General features: G+C 34.3%; 1 protein-coding gene across 1 annotated transcript in view; it reads left to right on the top strand.

Moving 5' to 3' along the window:
* LOC306867547 (alpha-1,6-mannosylglycoprotein 6-beta-N-acetylglucosaminyltransferase A-like) overlaps nucleotides 1–24,350 on the top strand; it is a 70,132-nt gene that overhangs the window by 24,568 nt on the left and 21,214 nt on the right. The window contains exons 4-10 of the mRNA XM_079413274.1: nucleotides 12,847–12,923; nucleotides 15,180–15,269; nucleotides 16,071–16,142; nucleotides 18,390–18,551; nucleotides 21,597–21,766; nucleotides 21,843–21,977; nucleotides 23,589–23,722. Coding sequence (XP_079269400.1) covers nucleotides 12,847–12,923; nucleotides 15,180–15,269; nucleotides 16,071–16,142; nucleotides 18,390–18,551; nucleotides 21,597–21,766; nucleotides 21,843–21,977; nucleotides 23,589–23,722 — 840 coding nt within the window. The remainder of the gene's footprint in view (nucleotides 1–12,846; nucleotides 12,924–15,179; nucleotides 15,270–16,070; nucleotides 16,143–18,389; nucleotides 18,552–21,596; nucleotides 21,767–21,842; nucleotides 21,978–23,588; nucleotides 23,723–24,350) is intronic.

Genomic DNA, 24,350 nt, shown 5'->3' on the forward strand with positions numbered 1-24,350 from the left:
TATAATTTCACACTATAAATAGCGTAGTTGAACTGTGGTTACTGCTGTATCCTAATAATACCATGTTTATAGGACATTTACCACAGTAATGCCATGATTTTAATACAGTGGTTTGGTACTAAAGTAATACCATGGTTTTTAGAATGGTAATACTATGTTGTTAGACATTTACCACAGTAATACCATGTTTCTCATACAAACCCTGGTTGAGATATTTACCAAATACCATATTTTCTTGTACATGTACAATTATAACAACATGGTTTTGGTCATTTATCATGGTAATGCCATATTTTTACAATGGTATTCTCAGAAGTGACACATAAAACATATGGTAATCATTCAGTTCCATGCTTAGCCTATATTAAAATACCATGGTATTAGCATCTGATGTCATCACTGTAACATGGTTCATCCTCCGTGCTTTTCTGTAAAGGTTGTATGAGTGTGATTTCTCTGTCAATGGAATTGATGTGTGTGAGGATGTGATCATCGTCTCTGACTCATTGTGCTTAATATAGGCCAAACCCCCATTGAGTCATATGGGGCTTGACAGCGGCTGGATATCGCTAACCCTCTCTCTCTCCGGCTGCTTTTTTGACAGACCTGCTGTGATGACAGTTCTGGTGCTGACCTTTTGTTTATATCTCAAACTTAGCTAAATTACTTTATAAGATGCATTAAGTTGCAAAGGCAGGTTAAAATGACAGTATTGATGGATATGGTGTGTTATTATGGCATTAGATTGTGTAACACTCACCGTTCGTCAATGCTAACTTGATTTGTGAAGATTGTGCACTGCGTAAATAATTTAGCCGCCGTTGTAAACAGTGCTTGATGCGTCAAGCATCACTATAATACTAAGGTTGCTAAAGCAACATTTTTAATTTTCACTTAGTTTAACTTGATTTACTAAAAATAATTAATAATAATAATGTAAATGAAAAAATAGACATGTAATATAATAAATAGACATTAAAAAACTAATACAAATGACAACAAAAATCTTAACAATGTGCTAAAACCATAAAGAACACGCTACCAGCTGCAAATCAACATGTTAAAATAAGCCCGAAGGAATCAGCAGCTTAACAATATATTAAAACCACCCAAAAAACCTTTACCAACCACATAACATGCTACAACCATCTAGAAGATGCTATTTTTATAGTGTTGAGTTTTGCAGTGTATTAACAAAATGTCATTTTAGGTCTCTGTTTGGTTAACATCATGCTGTAGATGTCTTTGAGAACTCAAACCAATATATTCAAATGTAAGTCATAGTTCAGGATAACAGCAGCTCGAATCTTTACACGCAGTCCCAAGCTCTCCAAAACGCTATTATTCCCTGACTAGTGACCGAGTGGGCCTGACAGCTAGCAAAGAAAATATGGAAGGTCCTGCTTCTCAGAGCTATCAAACGACTCTTTATAGTCCATCAACATGATGACAAATCTAAGTAATACTGTCTGAGAGGGCCTCACAAAGACTCATTGTGGCATTCATGTTGGAACTGTAAACTGGAGAGTGTACGTGTGAACTCTTGCGCCCACATCAGAGAACATTCTCCTTCTGCTCGTTCTTACGGTGTTGCTCTCAATGGGTGCATTTAATGTTTGAAGAAACAACTAATTCAAAGAAATGGAAGGGCTTTTTGTTCGTAGGTCACCTGCTGTTAACCTCAAACGTGTTTTGTTTCCCAGCAGTGTCAGAATACGTCTCTTTGTTGCAATTTGAAAGTTGTTTCTCTCAGTTGACAACCAATATACCCAAAGATGTTTATTAGAAGATCTGAGAGTCCGAGTCTATTTGTTGAGTTTGTTTTGGAGGCAAATGATCTCAAAGTTCCAGTTGCCAGTTAGCTTGGCTGTTTTTCGTAAACGCATATCAATGTTAGTAACAACAAACTGAATCTTGTAGCTAGCACAAAGAGGGATACAAAATATTGTAATTTTTTAATGTAAAAATATAAGCTACCTACATTTAAAGGACTGTTATTTTTCTGTATATTCAGCTATTTGCTTTGTTTATATTGTCTTCGTCATTGTTTTTAAAATGTGAGCGCTGTCCTTTTTCTTGTTTAGGATTCACGCTGTTTTCTCAATTAGATTTAATCATAGTTGAATTAGCATATCACATTTGCGTCAATAAATTCGTCCATTTAAAACAAACGTATGGTAGAAAAATTTTATTTTCGATGCAGAAAGATCAACATAAACTAGCTACACTTTGTTTGTTGTTGAGTTCTTGGAACTTGTTGTTTTTTTCAGTCTGACCAAAAAGTATTTTTCCAAGTTCATTGCCATCATTTTTAACAATGATAAAATAACATTAAGGCATAGCCACCAGAACCTTAAGAAGAAAAGAAAATATTGGATGTTTCAGCATACAAAGATACATGTAAGTAAAATGTCGGCTAGGTACGTTTTAAGAGGTCTGTTGAGTATTTTTCCAAACATGTCGTTAACGTTTAAAATACTTGGATGAAGATTGAACAAAACCTTTTTTTTTTTTTTTTTTTTTAAATCATCACATCTTAATAAGCATCGTAAACACTGAGATATAAATACTGTTGCCCAAAAAACAACCTAGCACTGTCTTAACCAATGTCCTGAGTTTCAGGCCTAAATATCCAGAAGATGGTGGGAATGTTTGAAAGATTTAGAAAGAAAGTGTATAGTGATGCTAGCTCAAAAATGACACACCTAGCACGTGTAATATGCTAATGTTTTTGGTAAATTATTCCTATTGTCTTCACTCTTAGGATAACATCAGACCTGGATTGACATTATCTCGCGTCTGCGGATCCACCCGATTAAAACCGCTGAACCGTCGCTCGCCGATGTTATCTATCCAAACATGGCACGTTTCACCTCAGCTCTCTCTCTCTTTCTCAGAGGTTATCGGTTCTGCGTGCCAGCATTGAAGAGAGCCCAGGTGTTCGTGCGGCCCGTGGCTTGTGTGTCTATGTGTGTGTGTTTGTTTGCGCCAGCGGTGTCTGTTACCGTCTCTCTGGACGGTGCTGAAGTGATGCTGCTGGCACGCTCTACGCTTCTGGCTCTTGACTAGAGCCTAGAATCCTAGGAGAGAGAGGGAGAGCGAGAGACACAGACAGAGATACCCACTGTTAGCAAACAGAATGGCTTGCTTCATTGTGCTCGTAGATGCCGCTGGTGGACGCAAGGCCAACGTGTAATTAATAAGCTAAACACTCGCAGGCCAAGAACAATAGCACAAAGACAGTGTTCATCCTTGCTAGCTAAAAGAGACACGTAGGGTTAAAGTTACAGTTAAGGCTTGTTCACGTTAAGAATGTTAACTATATTAGCGTCCACACCAACTCGAGTTCTGTTTAGTATAAACACAGTTATGACATCTGTCGCTTTAAATGCTCTAGCTCTTTAAAGTCTTTAAAGCTATTTAAAGGTGAATTCTGATTGTTTGTCAGTGTTTTTATTGTTCATCAGCTGGAAAAAAATAGTTAAATTGAATTCATCCTGCACCATTTGTTTGACAGGCGTGAATAAAAACTCAATTCGTGTGGCTTGTTGTGAACAATGTCCTACTAATTTTCTTAGTGATAAAACTGATCACATTAAAACAATCACATTGACTTCAGTGTTATGAGTTTTGGAGTTGCCACTTTCTTCAGATAACGTGTAACCAAAAATAAATTTAGTTTGGTTTTCTATTTATATTAACATATTCGGTTTTCTGTGTGTCTCTTTTAACCCACTTGAGGGTTGCACCGATATTAAAATTCTATCTGATAATTAATTTCATATCATGAGCAATAAATGGACAATACTAAAGGTTACAATTTTTGATGATAAGTGTTCAATTGAATTTGTCCCGTTTCTTCGAAATATGTGAATGATTCTCAGGGCTCCATACTGCGACCAGTTTTTCTGTCTGTGCAACTAAATTTTGTGTGCGGTCACACTGGCGCGACTACCGCGTGGTTCAACGCGCTGCCATTTCTGTTGCTTATGTGAAACATCAAATGGCAAACGAAGCTGAAAGCATAACGAAACCGTGCTACTCGTTTGAACTGCGCAGCGCGTGAACATGCCAATAATACACCCACAACAATAGGTGGCGCCAAATACGCGTAAAACGAGTGTGCCATGAAATACGTAATGTAAAGTGTGTTGTAAAGATCGCAAGTGAAAACAAAAGAAAAAGAAAAGCTTACAGTGGCATGAGTCGTGACTGTCATGTTAGCCTGATGGGACCAAACTTCCTCTGTAAGTGATTTTAAAACGTAATTTAAATTTAATTTCTACTGTTAATAAAATGTTGGTAGGCTATTATGAGATGGAGAACCTAATAACAATGAATCCTTTTTTTGTTTTAGTCTTAAGTTAAAGGTGTATGTAAGCAAAACAGACAATTATCTTTTCTTGTAAAATGTGACGACAAGATCGCAAATTGCCACTGATATGTGAAGAGTCTTCAAACTGTGTCACTCGTTGTGAACGATGTCCTGCTACTTTTCTTTGTGGCCAAACTTACGATTTTCACATTTAAACGATTAACATCAACATAACTTCAAGGTTGCGAGTTTTGTATGAGTTTTTCCATTTTCTTCAGATAATGTGCGACCAAAAATCTAGTTCGGTTTTCTTTTTATCTCTTTCAGCCCACTTAAGGGTTGTGCCTATATTGAATTTCTGGCCGATAATGAGCGATAAAGGGACAAAGTTATGATTTTGACTGAATAAATAAAAAAAACAACTAAAACCTGTTATAAACTAAAAAAGTGCAACTCAACTCAACCAATATCGACTAATATAGTAAATAAAAAAAAACACTTTCAGAATTAACCTATATAGTACAGACATATATGATTCATGCCTTTATAAAAGTGATCATTTTAAATATTAAGCATTTGTTTTCCCATTCCCTTATCATCTGGAACTTGTTATCTGGATAAGCGTGATTTGATATTGTTGCAAAACTTTTCAGATTATTTGGTCTGATAAAAATATTCCTGGATGATACGTAATTTCCCAGTTCTGGATGTTTGTCACCTGTTTTGCAGAGCCGGAGGTCTCCAGAGAGTCGTGGTTGGGTGTGGAGTGTCCCTGCAGTTGCGTTTGTACGTCTAGGGCGGATGTGGCTTTCCTCTTTAGGGAACAGGCTGAACCAATAATACCAAACACATCTAGCTGAATGCAATAGTTCATCTCATCAATCACGGAAGACTGTAACGATGGGACTTCCTGTTTTGTATTAAGCGTAACTTAACCTGCAAAAACATTTACAAATAATTAACGATTAGGATGCTTAGAAATGAATAAAAAGAGTAGTCAATTAATGGACCATTTTTTGTTTTGTTTTTAGCAATTTGTCTCCAAAAATGTCAGAAACATACACTTGTATCAGAAGCACAAGCTCACAATTAGTTTTTTTGGTTCCTCGTTTTGGATCCACTTTGACAATCCACTGTTGTCGGCCTGTGTGTGTATGTGTATGTGTGTGTGTGTGGTCTCAGAGGACATGTGCGCGTGTCGAAAGATGGGCGAGTCTGAAATGTGTGCTTTTAACAGGTGGTAACTGATGCATAACAGGTGAACGAACTGGTTTTGAGTTTCATCTGTTGGATTTGATGCTTTTGCGCTGTGTCATGAAGCAATATGGTGCTACTTAGAAAGCACACTTCTTTTTTTTTTTGTCTCCATTAGTGTGTAACTGCTTGTCTGTCAGTCACATTGTTGGCCTTTTCAGCTCTTGTGTAGTCAGAAATGTGATAGTTATCAGTGCTGGGTAATGAAAGGCTCATTGTGTTGCACAGTTCTCTTGTGGGACGATGATCTAATTCAGAGAAAGATGGTCAGCACACAGTGGAAAGTAATTAAGAGCCCAAAATGTTAAATTAATCCTGCATTTTGTTTTTGTCATTTCTATGTAAAAAGTGAATTTAGATGTCAAAAGTAAAAAAAATTATACTTTCTATGGAACCTTCTGAATTGTCTATACATTCAACCAAATGCATTCTGACCTACAGCAGTGACGTGGAGTTATTTTGGCCCATTTCTCTGTCCAGAACTATTTCGGCTCATGTATTTTTGGAATGTGTTGCTTGAAATGGCTGTTCTGGATCATGGCACAGCATTACTGAACTCAGTTTTTGGATATTGCTGTGCTTCCCAATACCAAATTAATAAATATTTAATTTAATAAAATTGTAATGAAAAAGAATAAATAAAGTATTTTCGTATTTACATTTTTGGGACGATTGGATAAGTTATTTTTGAAGTAGCTAATTGGATATATTAGTATTTAGTAGGCATGTTATATGTTAAGCTAATTTAATTTTTTGATCATGTCAGTAAAAGTTTTTTAATCATATTAGATTTTAAATTTATACTATAAAAAATATAAATATATATTTTTTAAAGTTTCCATTCAGAATAATGATAAAAAGTATATTAAATAGTTAATAATAAACAAATAAATAAATATGAACACATGCGTGTGTGTGTGTGTGTGTGTGTGTACATATACACACGTGTTTGTGAAAAAAAAAAAGTTTTATTGTGTAATAACAATAGTATGATGCCAATTTAATTTGGAAATTTTTCTTAATTGTAATGAAAATAATGTTTTTCTCTCTGTTTTCATGAAATTCGCCTTTATATTAACATTAATCATCTATAATTTGTCCAGATTTAAAAGTAAACATGTGTGAGTCACATCCATTTGAAAGCTTCAGCAAAACCCTTCCAGCTTGGCAGAAAGAAGGAAACGGCCTCAAACCGCCTGGAACAGAGATCACACACACACACACACACACACTAGAGCACTGTACTCTCACACTCCTCAGTACTGGCCGTAGAAGTGCCCTCGGTGTGTGTTTTCTGGCATGACAGAAAGAAACACACGCTGCTCTGAGGGAAATGTGTCTCACTGAAGCGCAACAGAGAGAGAGAGAGACAGCTCTCCTGAGTGCTTTTCCCCTCTCGCTCCTCCATTTCTTGCTGTTTTCTCATTGAAAGACACACTCGTTGTCTTCTTGATGACTGTTTGTCTTGCGGGGTCTCACACTATTTAGCCTGGAGGAGTGTGTGACGGAAAACGCCCATCTGAGTGTGTGTGTGTGTGTGTTTATGTGATTGCATGTTTACAATGGTGCCTGTGTCAAGCACAGCTGTTTTTTCCACTCTACATAGCGCCACATGCGGACTCTAAATCATTCCCTTTCTTTATTCCTCTTATCTTTCTCTCTTCCTCTCAGCTAATCATCATTTTTGTATGTGACAGTAAGAAGGAAGTTCCATAAAGTTCATGAAAGAAGAAATCCCGTCACTACTGATGTATCTAACTTGATATATGGACGTTATCGCCCCAATCAGCAAACGAAAGTGTGATGGTACAATTATCCAAAACTAGTCCACTCAAAAAACATCGTAAACTAGTCCACTTTGGTAGTGCTGAAGGGATTCTTGGTAATATTAGCCTAGAGTACACAAACATATGCACACTTCAAAAATCCACTGGATTCCTGCCACATGCCTGCCCTCCAAAAAACATTGCATACTTTCATAACACTGAAGGGATTGTGGGTAATATTAACCTGAAGTATAGAAACTTATAGACCCTTTAAAAATCCATACAATTCTTGGCATGTTTCTTGAACAGGTCACTTTAAAAACATTGTAAACTAGTCTACTTTTATAGGGCTGAAGGGATTATGGGTAATATTAGCCTGAAGTACACAAACCTATGCGCACTTCAAAAATCCATTGGATTTCTACCATGTTTTGTTTTTTTAAACAGAAGAGTGCTAAGGGAATTGTGAGTAAAATAGCCTAAATGTATGCACACTTCAAAAAGTGTACGTTTCACTCTGAAAATGTTACAAACTAGTCCACTTTCGTGGGTTGCACACATCAAAAATTAGAAAAAGTATGCCGTGGAGTAAGTTAGGCGTACTGTTTTGCGACATAAAATTTCCAATATCGCATAGCATTTAGCAAATTTGGAATCAGGTTAAGCTACTATCAGTAGAAGTGATGTCACAGCATCCCATAATGCATTTCATGGCCCTCTTCTCTGGTTTAATCTCATCGTTTCTTGTATCATCTCATCTTTGAAGAAAAAATCAATTGAAAACCATTACAGACAGTCTGCTCTTAAGTAACGCAAGGGATTGTGGGTAACATTAGCCTGATAATGCATACATGGGCGCATACTTTAAAAATCCATAGGAAATAGTATACCATCCAACTTTGGGGTACTTTTCCCCAATGTAGTGTGATTGGGGACTCCAATTCCAGTTGCATAATATTTAGTATGCATAGTATGCAAATTAAGGCTGAATTAGGAAATGCACATTATCTAGTAGTATTATAAAAACATATAACAGAGACTGTAGGCATAGTATGTTATGCTATTTCAAATTCAGCATGGGTTTAAACCTGGTCAGTATCAGTACCGATGGCGTCAATGCATCCCAGAATGCCTAGCGTGGGTCTTCATGTTATTGGATTTTGTATTGTAAAACAATCTCTCTGCGGCAGACAAGTGTGTCCTGTGTGTGTGTGTGCGTGTGTGTGTGTGTGAAACAGATCAGGGTTTGTTTGGGAGTTCATGTCTAATTAAGTCCAATTAAGGTCTAATTTAGCTCTAAATTGTGTTTGTATGTTAAACATACCCAACCAGGCGATCGAGTTAAAGCGTTCACGACATGACATCAACCTGAACAGAGGTGAATTTCACAGCTCATCCCTCATTTTTGTCGTTTCTCCCCCATGACTCTTGTGTTATTTGTGTCATGTGACTCTCAAAATGGTCTAAATTCTTTGTTTGTTACTGTGTGACTTTGTGAATGACATGTACATCCTTTACTGTTTGGTGTTCCCTCAGTGGGGTGTTTGTTTGGTTTACAGGATGTGCTTTTAAAGTGTGCTGTTCTATTTAGGTTGTGGCCAGCCATTGTTCTGCAGTGCCGTCAAGTCTTACTGCATTATGAGAGAGAGAGAGCAGAAAGATGATCCAGCCCTTGCAAATCAAATCATTTGAAATCACATGGCTAACACCCTCGCATTACTGCAGTTTGTGTCTCTCTTCTCATCTCGTCGTTTCTCCTCCCCATCTACTTGTCTCCTATTTTTTTAATCTAAACTCGACTCCTCTTCTCTTCTCATTTTGTCTTCGACTCTCTTCTAGTCCACTCAAACGGTCTTGTCTCCTCCCGTCTAATCTCTTCTTGTCTTCGTTTTCCTTTCATCGTGTCTCATCTCACCTCAGCCTGTTTTCCCTCATCTTATCTCATCTTATCTAGTGTGTTTTCCTTTCATTGTGTCTCATCTCATCTCACCTGGAGTCCTCTTCTGTCCTTTCATCTCACTTCATCTCATATAGATTTCTCTCCTTTCATCATGTAACATCTCATCTCGTCGGTCTCACCTCAATTCATTCATCTAATCTCCTTTCATCTTGTATCATCTCCTCTCATCTCACTTTTTTATCTTGTATCATCTTGTCTCGTGTCTCATCTCAACTCACCTCATCTGAATTCATCTTGTCGATTTTCATCCTGTCTTGTCTCATCTCTTTGTTTCTCTTCTCCTTTCAAATTCGTTTCCTCGCCTCTCATCTCCTATCTTCTCATTTCCTCTCATTGTTAGCTCTTGTCTCCCTTCATCTTCTCTCATTTTGTCTCCACATATTATCATATTATCTCATCTTACCTTGTCTCCTGTTCTCTCATCTGCTTTCCCCTCTCATCTCATTTACACTCCCCTCATCTTATACTATTCTCTCATTTTTTCTCATCTTGTCCCATTTCGACTCCTCTCCCTTCTCTGCTCTCTTATGGCCCGTTTCCTTTGTAAACAATGGATTTTGATTGAGCTGCGAGCTTTAAGAGTCTCCTCCTGACATCCCAGTCTATGGATTGGGTTAATCTCTTCAGGGATTTCATAGCTAATGTAAACGGGTGAAGATAATCAGTGGCAAAAACACCAGGCAGCACATTTAATCTCTAGATGTCAAGTCGAACGCTAGAATCCTATGACTTCGAGACCATTTAAACAAATCACTGTGTATCTCTTGAAGTTATGATATTATGATCTAACCTAAGTTTAACCTCTCAAATAGCTGTTAAATTCATTGAAACAAATGACTGTTTCAGCCTAAAAGTTTTTTATGTATAACATGCTTACATGCAGGCTTGACAATAGCCATTTCTGCAGTATGATGTCATATATTTGTGTCAGCCTTGCACTTGATATTCTACATCGCTTGGCTTTTTAAACTCGGTAACTTGAGTCACTGAGATTTCTTTTCCCTTGAAAAGAGCTCTTTACTCCCGGGAACACCCGAGCGACTACTGTAAATCGCCTGAGAAGTAAAAGCGTCCGGGAAAGTGTAAAAGTCTGCACTCGGATCAGGGTTCGTCTGCAGAATGAGGATGCATGCTTGTATTGGAAGAGAGACACATTTGCTTGCACAGTAGATTGTGTGCCTACCTTGTGTCCCCAAAGATCAGTTTCTTTTGAATCTGCAAATAGTGCATTCATGGTCCAAGGTTTTTTCATGACACATGTGTTGACTAAATCCATATCAGTAATTTCTCAGAAGGAAGGAGATTGCGGAATTTGATGGCTCGACAGAAACTGGTAGAGAGAAAGGAAAAAGCTAGGTTAGATTGTGTTTGTTTGGCCCTAAAGGGCAGTTAGAAGTTAAAGTTCAAAGTATAAAGCTGTGCCATCATTTTCTTTGTCATTCTATCCCTTTTTTAATGTAAATTGTTGATATAATGTGCAAAATAATGCTTTGGGCAAACAGTAAAGATTCCAGATAAACAAAATGCAATTTTTGGATATATTGTTAACACTAGCTTGATTTCCAATTCTTTTCATAAACGCAAAAACAGTCATGAAATGTGTTTTTGAACTTGTCTTTGAACAGTGAAGATAAAAAGATTAAAAAAACAAAACAAACAATAAACAAAAAGGTAGCTCTAAATTGTAATTAGAATCTAATCACCCTTAAAATTAGATATTTAAAATAAAACGACAGTTCAGAAGACGTAAAACTTGCGCACACTTATGACTTACGAAAATGCTAACAATTTTACAAGTTTACCATTTTTTTCTTGTTTGAAAATGTTTCATTTAATGTATTATGTTATGAACATCATTTGAGACTAATTTTCAATAATAAAAAAAAATTTGACTACAAATTTATTTTTCTTTTATTACGTTATCAACATTTAGTTGTTCTTTAGATATCATTGTTCTTGTTTGTTTTTGTTTTATTTTTTAACAATCCTTTGTTGTTACATAAACTGTTTGCTTTAAAGAATGTCTAGTAAAAAATACGAAGAACAATTATAACATAACAGATATTTTTAACGATAGCTATAAATTCTGATCTTATCAACCTTAATAGTAGACATTTTGGCTCAAAATATTTATGCATTATTATGTATTATACACAGGATGAGTTTGCAAAGTTTTTCCCATTTTTAAAGGTTAGTTCACCCAGAAATGAAAATTCTGTCATTAATTACTCATCCAAACCTGTAAGACCTTCATTCGTCTTCTAAACACAAATTAAGATATTTTGGAAGGGCATTGTTGAATAAAGTTATTTTTGTTTTCTTTGCGCACAGAAAGTGTTCTCATAGCTTCATAAAATTACGGTTGAACCACTGATGTCACATGGACTATTTTAGCGATGTCCTTACTACCTTTCTGGGCCTTGAATGTGTCAGTTGCGTTGCTGTCTATGCAGGGTCAGAAAGCTCTTGGATTTCATCAAAAATATCTTTATTTGTGTTTCGAAGATGAACAAAGTTTTACACGTTTTGAATGACATGAGGGTGAATAATTAATGACAGATTTTTCATTTTTGGGTGAGCTTTCCCTTTACATCACATTTGTTTGCATTCATTGTTTTTTTCTGCAGGGCAATGCAGCAACAGAACGTCTTTGAAGACCGTTTGAATGCATTTGGCAAGATGTGGGTGTTCGGTCTTAGTGTTAATTTCACACTGTGTTAATTTGCCGTGTTAACTGCATTATTGATCTCTTTTTCCGGCTGAGTGCCCATGTGCTGAAAAAGCTTGTAGATTCTGGGTTGTGATTGTAAAGTATTCAGTCTGAAGGTAAGTTAGCGGTAAATTTTGCACTTTATGATTTACATAAACAAGAGCTACTTATCTTAATGTTAAAACTATCAAAACTTGCTTTTAAAAATGCATTTTAAGCATGGTGTGGTTTTATTCGGGGACTACAGTTGAAATTTAGCTTTAACCTTAGACTGTTACAATACACATTTACAATTATTTACTTTTTTAAATATTTAATTTTGTTTACACATACTTTGGGCCTTGTTTAATGAAACTGGAGCACAATAAAGTTTGTTTAAAGAAAGTTCAAGAGTGCAAATCATTTGTAAATCAAACTTTTACATACATTTCCCATGTACTTATTTACTTATTTGCATAGAAATGACTTTACCTCCAAATCACAAACGAATTTGTTCTGCTAGCATTTCATGATTGAGGTTCATTGTCTCAAAAAACATGTAAGCAAAACTTAAACGACTTAGTTTGACGAAAGTATCAGTTCAAAGTATCAGTTCAAATGAGGCGAAGTAACTTATTAGAGACAATATGAATGCTTTGTAATCGCAATGTGGCTTTTGCACTTAATATTGTGTTAACGAGTTAATTTGAGCGTGCATTGTGCGATAATTGGACGGTATTGATCTTCCAGGCGGAGACCTGCGTGCCAAACACTCTTGTTGATTTTCAGATGTGAAATGTGTCGTTTTGGGACTGTTGTGTGCTAGTTATGTTCTTCTCTCTCTTTCTCTGTGTGTGCGCAGACTTGTTGAACGGAGCACAGGAGAAATGCGAGCTACCCTTGCTTGACGGGTTTCCGCATTGTGAAGGGAAGTTGAAGGTGAGTGTTTCTCGCACCCTCTGATCCAGCTCTTTGAGGAAAGTTTCTCGATCTGAGTCACTGTCCTATTATGGCTTCTCATCGGTTGGACTTTATTTAGAAACTATTTCCATCCTGAATCCAGACAGATAGATTTTTTAAATTAAAGACTCTCTGCGGGATGTTCCCCTTACAGACAGAGAGATATTGATTCGTTTTGAGACATATTTGAAAGCTTTTAACTGCTTTTGTGTTAGTTATGAGCAGAGTACTCATGTTGTTACTAAAGTCTGCAAGAATTACATAAAAATTAGGAGAAAAAGAACAAAAATGCAGTTTGCTAAAAGTTGCTAAAAAGCAGAATAAAATGAGATATTAAATATTTGCATATATATATATATATATATATATATATATATATATATATATATATATATATATATATATATATATACATACATACATACATACATATACATATATATTCATCCATGTATGTGTGCGTGTATATATATATATATATATATATATATATATATATATATATGTATATATATATATATATATATATATATGTATATATATATATATATATATATATATGTATATATATATATATATATATATAATTTTTTATATTTTACTTAAATTATAAGGTATTATTAATAATTTATTAATTACAATCATCATTTATTAATAATAATAATTTATTATTATTATTGTTGTTGTCAGAATATTTAAATGATAAAAGTAATTTATCTGGTTGCCCATAAACAAAAAATATATTATTAAATAAAATAGATTTATATATATTAATGTAGTGTGTGTGTGTGTGTATATATATATATATATATATATATATATATATATATATATATATATATATATATATATATATATAATAATACTTTTTTATACTTTTTTCTTCTTTTATGGAGGTCTGTAATATGCCACGTCTTAGTGTGAAGTGTTTAGCGTTCACATGTCTGAAGTGTTTCGTCATGTGGCTTAACCTCCCAGAAGTTTCAGATTTTTCAAATGCTTTAAAGAATTCAGAATGGAGTTTTACCATGTGATAATGCTTTTTCGTTCTTGGAATGCCACTCTTCGTAATGAGCTCACCTGATCCTCAGAACGAATCCCTCTGGATTTTTACAGCACATTGATGTAGCAGCCAGACGGGACAAATTACGTGGGATTTAACATCAAGCAGAGCACACGAAGCTGGTCGGCCTTTTCAGTCAGATCAGACCCGAGCTTGGCCTCGTCTCAATAATCACAGGTCCTTTCGTTTAGAGCTCATGGAAATTCCTGCGATATGGAAATCGTCTTAAAATCATGCAGAATTAAAACCAGAATGTGACAACAGTAACAGTGAGAACAGCCTGACTGATTTGTTTGACTTTAGTCTGAAGGGTTAGAATGTCTCAAAACGGTTGTGTTTATCTGTTAAACCAAAGCACAAACGCAAAGAATCTAACAAAAGAGTGTGTTTTTTAAGATAATGTGCTTTTAAAGCATTAGTTTTAAGGTCAACGTGTAAAGTTTTATCCAAATTATGCCTTCTATTTGCAAATCTGCAAATCTGTTTAAATTTGATTTGTTTGGCTATTTGTATACCAAAACCCGTTTTAAAAACAAAAGTAAAAAAAAATTATATTTTAATTAAAAATAAATACATTTAGTAAATTAATAAATTACCTTTAGATTATAAATGTAATAAGTTTTTTAATTCTTTTTTCAACTTTCTGTAGTTAATTTGATTAGTTTGGCTTTTATGCAGCAAACAAATGTAAATATTCAGACATATGCAAATGAAACACAATACGTTTGCGTATTTTCTACATTTGTATGCAGACAATGTAAAATGTATCATCTTCATACGAATTCCAGCTTTTTCTCATCAAGTGCTGACTCACGGACGCACGGACAGCATCTTTCTCAGAAACCTGATCAATTAGTGTGATCTGAACCACGCGCTGAGATCAATACGTCCCTCTTCGTCCTAGAGAGAGTCTCACTGTGAGAAGAAATTGGATACAGGAAGAGGAAACCAATTTTTCTGAAGGTCAAGCTGACCTAAGAACTTCAAAAATATTCTAGAAAAACTTTGACAGGAAATGTCAAAGTCAAACACTTTATGCACAGCATCCTGCACAACTGCTTATCAGATCAACTGTGGATTTTGTATACTTGGTAGATTGACAAAACCCCTGAGGTTTGTTTATAGCGTTATTTCTGATCTAAACCAACGTGTTTTTGTTTCCTCCTCTACAGTGGATGAAGGACATGTGGCGTTCGGACCCCTGCTACGGCAACTACGGAGTGGATGGATCCACCTGTTCCTTCTTCATTTATCTGAGTGAGGTAAGATATGACAGAAACATTGGACTAATGGTTACGTATCTAGGGCTCAAACATTCAGAAAAAAGTATGTGGCAGTACCATGGCATTTTGACGTAAAACCATGATGCTAGATGGTTTCCAAATTTTTGTGCTATTGAGAATGTACCCCCATCAGATTTGGAGAAATGTAGCATTACATGACTTGCTCACCAATTAATCCATTGAAGTGTATGGGTGCCGTCAGAATGACAGTCCAAACAGCTGATAAAAACACCACAATAATCCACAAGTAATCGACACCACTCCAGTCCATCAGTTAATGTCTTGAGAAACAAAAAGCTGTGTTTGTAAGAAACAAATCTATCATTAAGACCATTGCTAAAATACGAGTTCTCTAATCATAGCATTGCCTTTTCCAGTGAAAATGCCATCTTGTCTGAATCAGAGAGAAATATGCACAGATCCAGCACAGTTTACGAGTGAAAACAGTCCAAAACAAATAAGTCAGTGGATTTTGATGTGAGAGGACAACAGGGGATTGACCTTCCCACTAGAGGAAGTGTTATTATGGATTCTGGAGTTGTATTTTGGCCAAAAGCAATGGTTTGAACATTGCGACGTGCATACATTTCCATATCAATCATCTCATTCTCTTTAGCAGTCGATGTGTAACTTAAATATTGATCAGGTAGTTAAATGAGCGGACTGATATGTAAATATGCAAGGCTGCTCAGAGAAATAAGATGTGTTTCCATGGTCTGCTGGTTTATGTCCGATCATTAGCTCTGACACATGCTAACTCACTGTTATTGTGTGTGTTAGGTTGAAAACTGGTGCCCTCGTCTGCCGTGGAGGATCAAGAATAATGCTGACGAAGCTGACAGGAATGCACAGGTCAGCTATGGTTTGGGAACAAAACTGTCCTCAAAATATGATAAAATGTCCATCAAATTTATTAAATAAAAATTATTTAAATTAAAAGTTAATAAAATAATGAATAATACATTTTATATACACAAAATAAGTGTATATATTTGTAAATAATGTAAAAAGCTGCCATAAATACATCTATATATACATCTAAAAATGAAACATTCAAAATGTAATTAAAATATATAAAACAAATAGCATTTTATAATTTAGTTTAATAAATAAAAAATAAAAAGATGGAGATAAAATAGCTTCCAGAATATGATTAAACTTCCATAAGTATGATTAAACCTTTTAAGTCCATAAGTCCTTAAAAATAAATTAATAAAAAAAAATATTCATAATCCCTTTTTTTTTAAGAGTTGTAGGGGTAGATGCTGGATTACACATCATTAAGATTAAATTACTATAGTGTGTGGATAAAATAGTCATCAGAGTATTGGGGGGGGGGAATCTCCCATAACTACATCCATAAAAAGTAGTTCAAATGAAATACTCATTAAAAGATTTTAATAAAAACATACATATCATAAATTGATAAATTATTCAATATGACAAAACTTCCATTAATGCATCCATACAAAATACATTGATTACAAGTTGAAATTAAATGTTAACTATACAAATGAAATAAAATACATAACACAATATACAGTAGTAAAATCCCCAGTGTTGTGTGTAATGCATTACAAAGTATTTAATTACTGTAATTTAGTTACATTTCCCCTGAAAAAGTAACGTAAGGGATTTTGTCAGTTAATTACAGTTACTTCTAATGTAATTGCATTAAATACTGTATTGACTATAGAACAATTCTATATAAAGCAATAGTGGATGTTAAAATGCATGTTTTAATGTTTTTAATGTAACCTTCTCTCTTTAAATACTTGATTCAGTTCAAGAATAATTTATGCATTTTTATGTTATTTATTTTTCCAATGTCTGTCACTTTTTTCACCCATGATGAGTTTGCACCCCTGAGCAATGCAGCCGGCGTTCCCACCCTTTTCCGAATGAATAATTCACACGAATGCAGATAAACGCACTTTACCAGGAGCATCTTTTACTTTCTCTTTCACCTGCAGTCAGGCAGGGACCCAAAACCTCACGCACGCGTCTCTCTAGAGATCGCCTGATGTGAGGCCTGAAATAACCTCAGTTGTTTAGAGCTTAAAGCTTGTCACGGTTACCCATAATCCTTCGGTGATACTTATCCACCACACAAATGTGACTGCATGCGAGTCCCTTGAGATATTAATACTAAAACAAATGCCGTGAATAAAAAATGTATGACTGCGCCATACAGATTCTGACGTGACAGAGAATTTCAATTTACTGGAATCAGACTTTTTGATCAGTTTTAATCAGGAACATCAGTTTAATAATAAAAATGTAGTGTGATTTTAATATTTTAGAAAATAATGAAATAAAAATACTATGGGATTAATCTTTTTTTGTACTGTTTATTGTACTAATAAATCATATTCACACTGAATGTCACTTCACATATTTATCAATGTTTTTTAATATTAATTATATTTTTAGTATGTATTATTAATACATTTAAAATATATATAATGTTATTATTAGATTCTAAAAATATTGATTTAGTGATTAATAAGCATATTGTTTAATTACCAGTAAAATTACAGTGACTGTTTATATTTTGTATATTATAATTTTTTTGTATTTAATTATTTATTTAATTGAAAGAATTAATAGAGCATGTCTGTACTTGTATTGTTCAACTGGATAAGGTTGCGTGTCAAGTTAAACAATACAAGGATAGACGGGAAACTACATTTTAGTTCTTTCAAATATAAACTTGCTTAAATTTAGAAAGTAAGAAGTAAGGCAATACTTTTTAGTACAGTAATCGAATTATACTATTGAAGGTGTAATTAGTAACTAGTAATTAATTACTTTTCTTTTACTTTATTATAGGACAGTGTAGAGTTGACAGGAAGTAAAGTGCGAGAGAGAGATAGGGGTGAAGGATCGGGAAAGGTCCTCACGTCGGGATTCGAATTTGGGACGTCCGTAGCGCAACAGCGATGTATGTCGGTGTGCTGCCCACAAGGCTATCAGCGCAGAGAATTAATTCCTTTTTTTATAGTAACTTACCCAACAGTAGTCTCCAGAATATGACAAAACCTCACACAAACTTTCACACTCTACGCAACTCACACAAACTGCTTTATTTTTGCGCAGACCGAGATCCGAACGAGTTTCGACGAGCTGTATCGCGTGATGTCGCGGCGCGAGGAGTTTCGCTGGATGATGCTGCGTATCAAGCGCATGGAGGAGCCGTGGGTCAGCGCCATCCGCTCCCTCGCCACCAAACAAAACCTGCACAACCGCAAGCGCAAAAAGGTGAGTCTCAAGAAATGTGGGAATCTCGGTATTGACTGAACATGTCAGCCTTTAACAAACATTGATGCAAACTCCTCACCTTTCAGTGAAAACTCACCCTTTGAGATCAAAATAGGTCACGTACGAGATTCCGAATTATAAAACCACAAGTTTATTTACAACTCGTTTTGGCGGCGTTGAGTAGTGTAGCCAATCACAGGTATCTCTGTAGAAAGCAATAGCCAATCAGAGGTGTTTTCTTTAGGTTAGTCAGAATCTGCTCTGAACTCATTTTTGCAAGTTTACATAGTTCTACACGCTCGCAGATATATTTATATATAAATACAGTAATCAACATTTGAAGTGGATCAAAACCTTTGGTCCTTAAACCAAAACAATACCCATTCTTGTCTTAGGACAACTTTTTTGATCCTCTTCAAATGTTGACTACTGTATATTTACTTGTTTTTCATGAATGTATTTTACTACAATACAAAGAGCGATGTGTAACATTTTACCAGATTTAGTCCTACACTTATTCACTTTTATTTGTTCCCCACTAAATAGTGTTATTTCACTAAATGTTTACATTTGATAAAATTATTGTGTACTCATGATTTCTCTACAATAACCTTTGCTGCAAATTTATCCACTAACCTAATTTATAATAGTATTATTTTTATAGATTATATTTTTTATTTTTCATTAAAATGAAGTTGTCTATATTTGGTAGATCGTGTCTAACACATCAAAGAAGTGACGATCAGGTCAACACACAGAAGTACATTAATTCTGCATTGATAAAAAAACAATGTACTGGTATCGGATTTGTATCGGTATCGGTATCAACGATAGTATCCCTAATTTATTATTTATTCGTTTTTATTTTTTTAGGATATAGTTTTTCACATTCGGATTACAATGTTTAAATATTCTTGAGAATGAAACATTATTTTTTTCTTTGAAAGAGTGTACTTACATTATTATGCTATTATATTGTCATACTGTCATTAATCAGTGATATAAAATGGTCTTAAAATTACAATAATATCATTAATCGCAATGAATTCTGGTGCAATATATCGCACAACAAAAAGTAGTTATTGTGACAGCTCTACACACAGCGTAAATAAGATTGATTGTGTAGTTAGTCATTGATTATATCAGCAGTCTTCGCGCGAGTAAAGGTCCTTGCAAACAGAGTCTGAAATTTTCGTATGCGTTTTTCCGTATTCGTCATCCTTTCCTATCAAAATTGTTACGGATGCAAAAATTCCGAAAATCGAACCTGATCTGAATTTTTTTCTTTATGATGGGTGAAGTTTTCGGAGTCAGTGTGTAAACGTGATTGACACAATACAACTTTTTTAACGTGCAAAACTTTTGGACGAGAATTTCAGAATGTGTACTATGACCTTGAGTTTTGAAGAAAGGTTTTTTTTGTCTAATAGGACCGAACGTCCACCTATACTGTTTCAGGAGTGACAAACGCAAGTGAAAAAATTACGCTAGTGAATCCGCTAAATTTTTCCACTGTCTTTGTCACTTTTTTCACCCATGATGAGTTTGCACCCCTGAGCCGGCGTTCCCACCCTTTTCCGAATGAATAATTCACACGAATGCAGATAGACGCACTTTACCAGGAGCATCTTTGACTTTCTCTTTCGCCTGCAGTCAGGCAGGGACCCAAAACCTCTCTAGAGATCGCCTGATGTGAGGCCTGAAATAACCTCAGTTGTTTAGAGCTTAAAGCTTGTCACGGTTACCCATAATCCTTCGGTGATACTTATCCACCACACAAATGTGACTGCATGTGAGTCCCTTGAGATATTAATACTAAAACAAATGCTGTGAATAAAAAATGTATGACTGACAGTTTTTTAACCCAGAATGCAGCCTTCTTTTCCCATTTGCTTCTTCACAATAGGCATAGTTAAAATATTTAAGACAAAAAAAATAAAAAACATGTTTGCTATTATTTCAGCCATTTTAGGCAAATATTAATCATTCAATTTACTGGAATCAGACTTTTTGATCAGTTTTAATCAGGAACATCAGTTTAATAATAAAAATGTAGTGTGATTTTTAATATTAGAGAAAAAAAGTAAATAAAAATACTATGGGATTAATCTTTTTTTGCATTGTTTATTGTACTAATAAATCATATTTATCAATGTTTTTTAATATTAATTATATTTTTAGTATGTATTATTAATACAATTAAAATATATGTAATGTTATTATTAGATTCTAAAAATATTGATTTGTGATTTAGGGATTAATAAGCGTATTGTTTAATTACCAGTAAAATTACAGTGACTGTTTATATTTTGTATATTATTATTTTTTAGTATTTCATTATTTATTTAAATTATCTTCATTTATTGATGTAATGATCAAAGGTGTTTAAGTCAAGTTAAAATTTAAGTACTAGTTTTCTTCTTTTTTTTCTTTTTTTTTTTTACATTATTTTTTAAAATACTCTGCTTTTATTGGAGTATGGAATTATATTTTGATCATTTTTAATTAGGACTGTCAATTTGATATGTTAAATTTAGCTTCATTATTGTAGAAAAAAATATGCAATAAAATAATGTAATGAATTTAGTGCTGTCAAACAACTGTGATTAATCGCATCCAAAATAAAGGTTTTTGTTTACGTAATAAATGTGTACTGTGTATATTTTTATATATTAAAAATATACACTTATACAGTATATATTTTGAAAATATTTACATATAATTACATTTATATATTTATATTCATATAATTTATATTATATATAAATATATTTAATATATACGTGCATCAGTGTGTATTTATACAGTACATAATAAATATACACAGTACACATACATATATTATGTAAACAAAATTATTTTGGATGCGATTAATCATTTGACACCACTATATGAAAAATAATAATAATTATTAATTTAATAATTTTTTTATTAAAGTTCATTTAAATGTTAATTAAAAAAAAATGTTAATTAAAATAAAATTTATATTTTACATAGAATGTGTAAAATAGTATGTATCTTTTTTTTTTCTGGTTTGTCTCTCAGGTCCTGGTGCATCTTGGGCTCCTGACAAAGGAGTCTGGTTTTAAGATAGCGGAGAACGCGTTCAGCGGCGGCCCTCTGGGCGAGCTGGTTCAGTGGAGTGACCTGATCACCACGCTGTATCTTCTCGGACATGACATCCGCATCTCAGCGTCTCTCGCTGAGCTCAAGGAGTGAGTCTCCAACTCCTTCTCTGTCCTCAATTCTTCAGTCCATTCAGTGCCATTTAATTCAATTCTGTGTCTCCAGGATCATGAAGAAGGTCATGGGCAACAAGTCCAGCTGTCCTACAAAGGGTGATAAAATTGTGGAGCTCATCTACATAGACATCGTGGGTCTGGCTCAGTTCAAGAAGACTCTGGGCCCGTCCTGGGTCCATTATCAGTGAGTTCATATCACATTTGTGCTTTAGTATGAAGTATTTTCCTCTGACACAGTTTCTTCAGCTCTGTTGAGAAACGCGACACTCGGGCGTTATTGACCGCGTAAGCCATTTGAAATGAGTCTGAACCTGATCTCCTGATTTTATCTCCGTCTTCAGACACTGAGACAGATTCTCCTCTGGGTTGATCCCATCCACACTGCGCTGGTGTGAATCCGAGCTGTTATTACAGCCAGGATTGGGCTTAACGAGTAATCAGGGTCGTCTGACCTTATATGACCATTAGCTGTTACCTGATTTTAATTGTTTGCTAGTAGATAACTTCCTCTAGTGTTAGAAACTGCTATAGTAATTCTCCAGACAATAAATAAACAAATTTACTTATTTTCTGGAAAATGTGAATAATTTTATTCAATAATTTTAATAAAGAAATTAAATAATTTTTCTTGTTTTTGTTGACAAATTTATAACTTCTGTGTAAAGTCTGCTGAAAAGAAATTTATGAAGAACTTATGTAGTTTTGTTTTAAATTTTACGCCGATAGCATAGTTGGCAAATGCACCGACATGTAACACCGTTGTCCCGAGTTCGAATCCCGGCTCGAGGACCTTTCCTGATACCACCCCCCCACCTCTCTTCCTCTCCTGCTTCCTGTTTGCCCCCCAATGTCATATCATAATAAAGGCAAAAACACCAAAAATAGATCTTAAAAAACAAAACAAAACTAAAGTTATAATAATAAAATTACAGTATTTTTCTCTAATTTCAATATTTAAAAAAAAAACTAAACGAATGTGCATAATTGTTATGATAAAATGCCAAAATACACAAAATAATAATAATAATATGTTGTTAGTGTTATTGTTATTATTATATTAATATCAATAATAATTATTATTAATAAAAGTGATAATAATACAATACTACTACTATGACTAATTATAATTATTATTATGATTGTTGTTGTTATTGCTAGTAATATTGTTCAATTTTGACTTATTTTTTCTTGTATTAGTGGTTATTTCACCACAAAAAAAGTGAGAAAAATATTGTATTATAGTACCTAATTTTATTTAATTGTTTTAATTACAAAACATTCAAAAGTAAATCTTAAGTCATATAATTAAAATAAGAAAAATATTGTAGTATAGTTTGTCATTTTGTTTAACTAATAATTTTTTTTAAAACAATTTCCTCAAAGTCTGGTTTTTCATACATTTTTTACTTGTCATGAAAAAACTAAACAAAATGCAGATAATTAGTGTTTTGTTGATTATTAGTGTTATTTTTCTGACATATTTGCACAATTTTCTACCATATTCTCATGAACATAGTTAATGAGAATTATGTCAATGTGTTTTGAAGGTAATGTTTTACTTGTGAGTATTGTTTTAATACTTTAAAAAAAATAAAAATGGGAAAAAAGACAAAAGATTAATGTATTTAAATATATACATTTTTTACAATGTTTTTCCATGACAGTTAAGCAAATTTTTTTATTATGTATTTTATTATTATAAGCATTTTTTTTAATGTACTGACATCAGCACGTTGCAGATGGTTTGAACACTGCTGTTCTTTGCCCAAACTCCAGCTCTGAACATGTGTTTTAGGTGCATGCTGAGGGTCCTAGACTCGTTCGGGACGGAGCCGGAGTTTAACCACGCCCACTACGCCCAGTCGAAAGGTCACAAAACTCCGTGGGGCAAGTGGAACCTGAACCCCCAGCAGTTCAACACCATGTTTCGTAAGTCTGCATGAGAGAGGCTTTTTGTATGTGTGTGTGTTTAACCTTTCCCGTTTTACCCTTTGGACATGGAAACTTTATCCGGGCCACGTCGGGGTTCCGGGGGTTTGGGTGGCGTCTCCGATCGGCTCGGGCTCTGAATAGCTCTTTTGTTTACCAACAGACTTTGACATTCTCATAAAACATGCGGCTTTCCAAGCAGAACTACTCTTATTTCTGATTAAGCCTGTTTGAGAGCAGAGATTGCTTTCACTGAGGTGTGGGTCCAACTCTTTCTGGAGAGTAGCGACGCTAAACTAACGGCCCAATCTCACCAAACTCCTCAAGAATAACAAGTCATATTATCAATATTATTGTACCGCAAAATAAAGAAATGCAAATAATACAAAAAATTCAAAAGTAAAAATCAAGTCAGAAAAGTCATATTATAATGAATAATAAGAAGCTAAGAGAAATATTGTATAATAGTATTATTTATTTATTTACTTTACATTTCAGTAATTGTTTTTTAAACTACAGAAAAAATGCCCAAATTCAGATTATTATTATTATTAATGTTATTACTGTTTTTGCTACTTCATGACTTATTTTTCTGACATATTTGCACAATTTTCTACTATTTTCTCAT

This window comes from Barbus barbus, assembly GCF_936440315.1.
Source record: "Barbus barbus genome assembly, chromosome: 49".
NCBI classification, from domain to species: domain Eukaryota; kingdom Metazoa; phylum Chordata; class Actinopteri; order Cypriniformes; family Cyprinidae; genus Barbus; species Barbus barbus.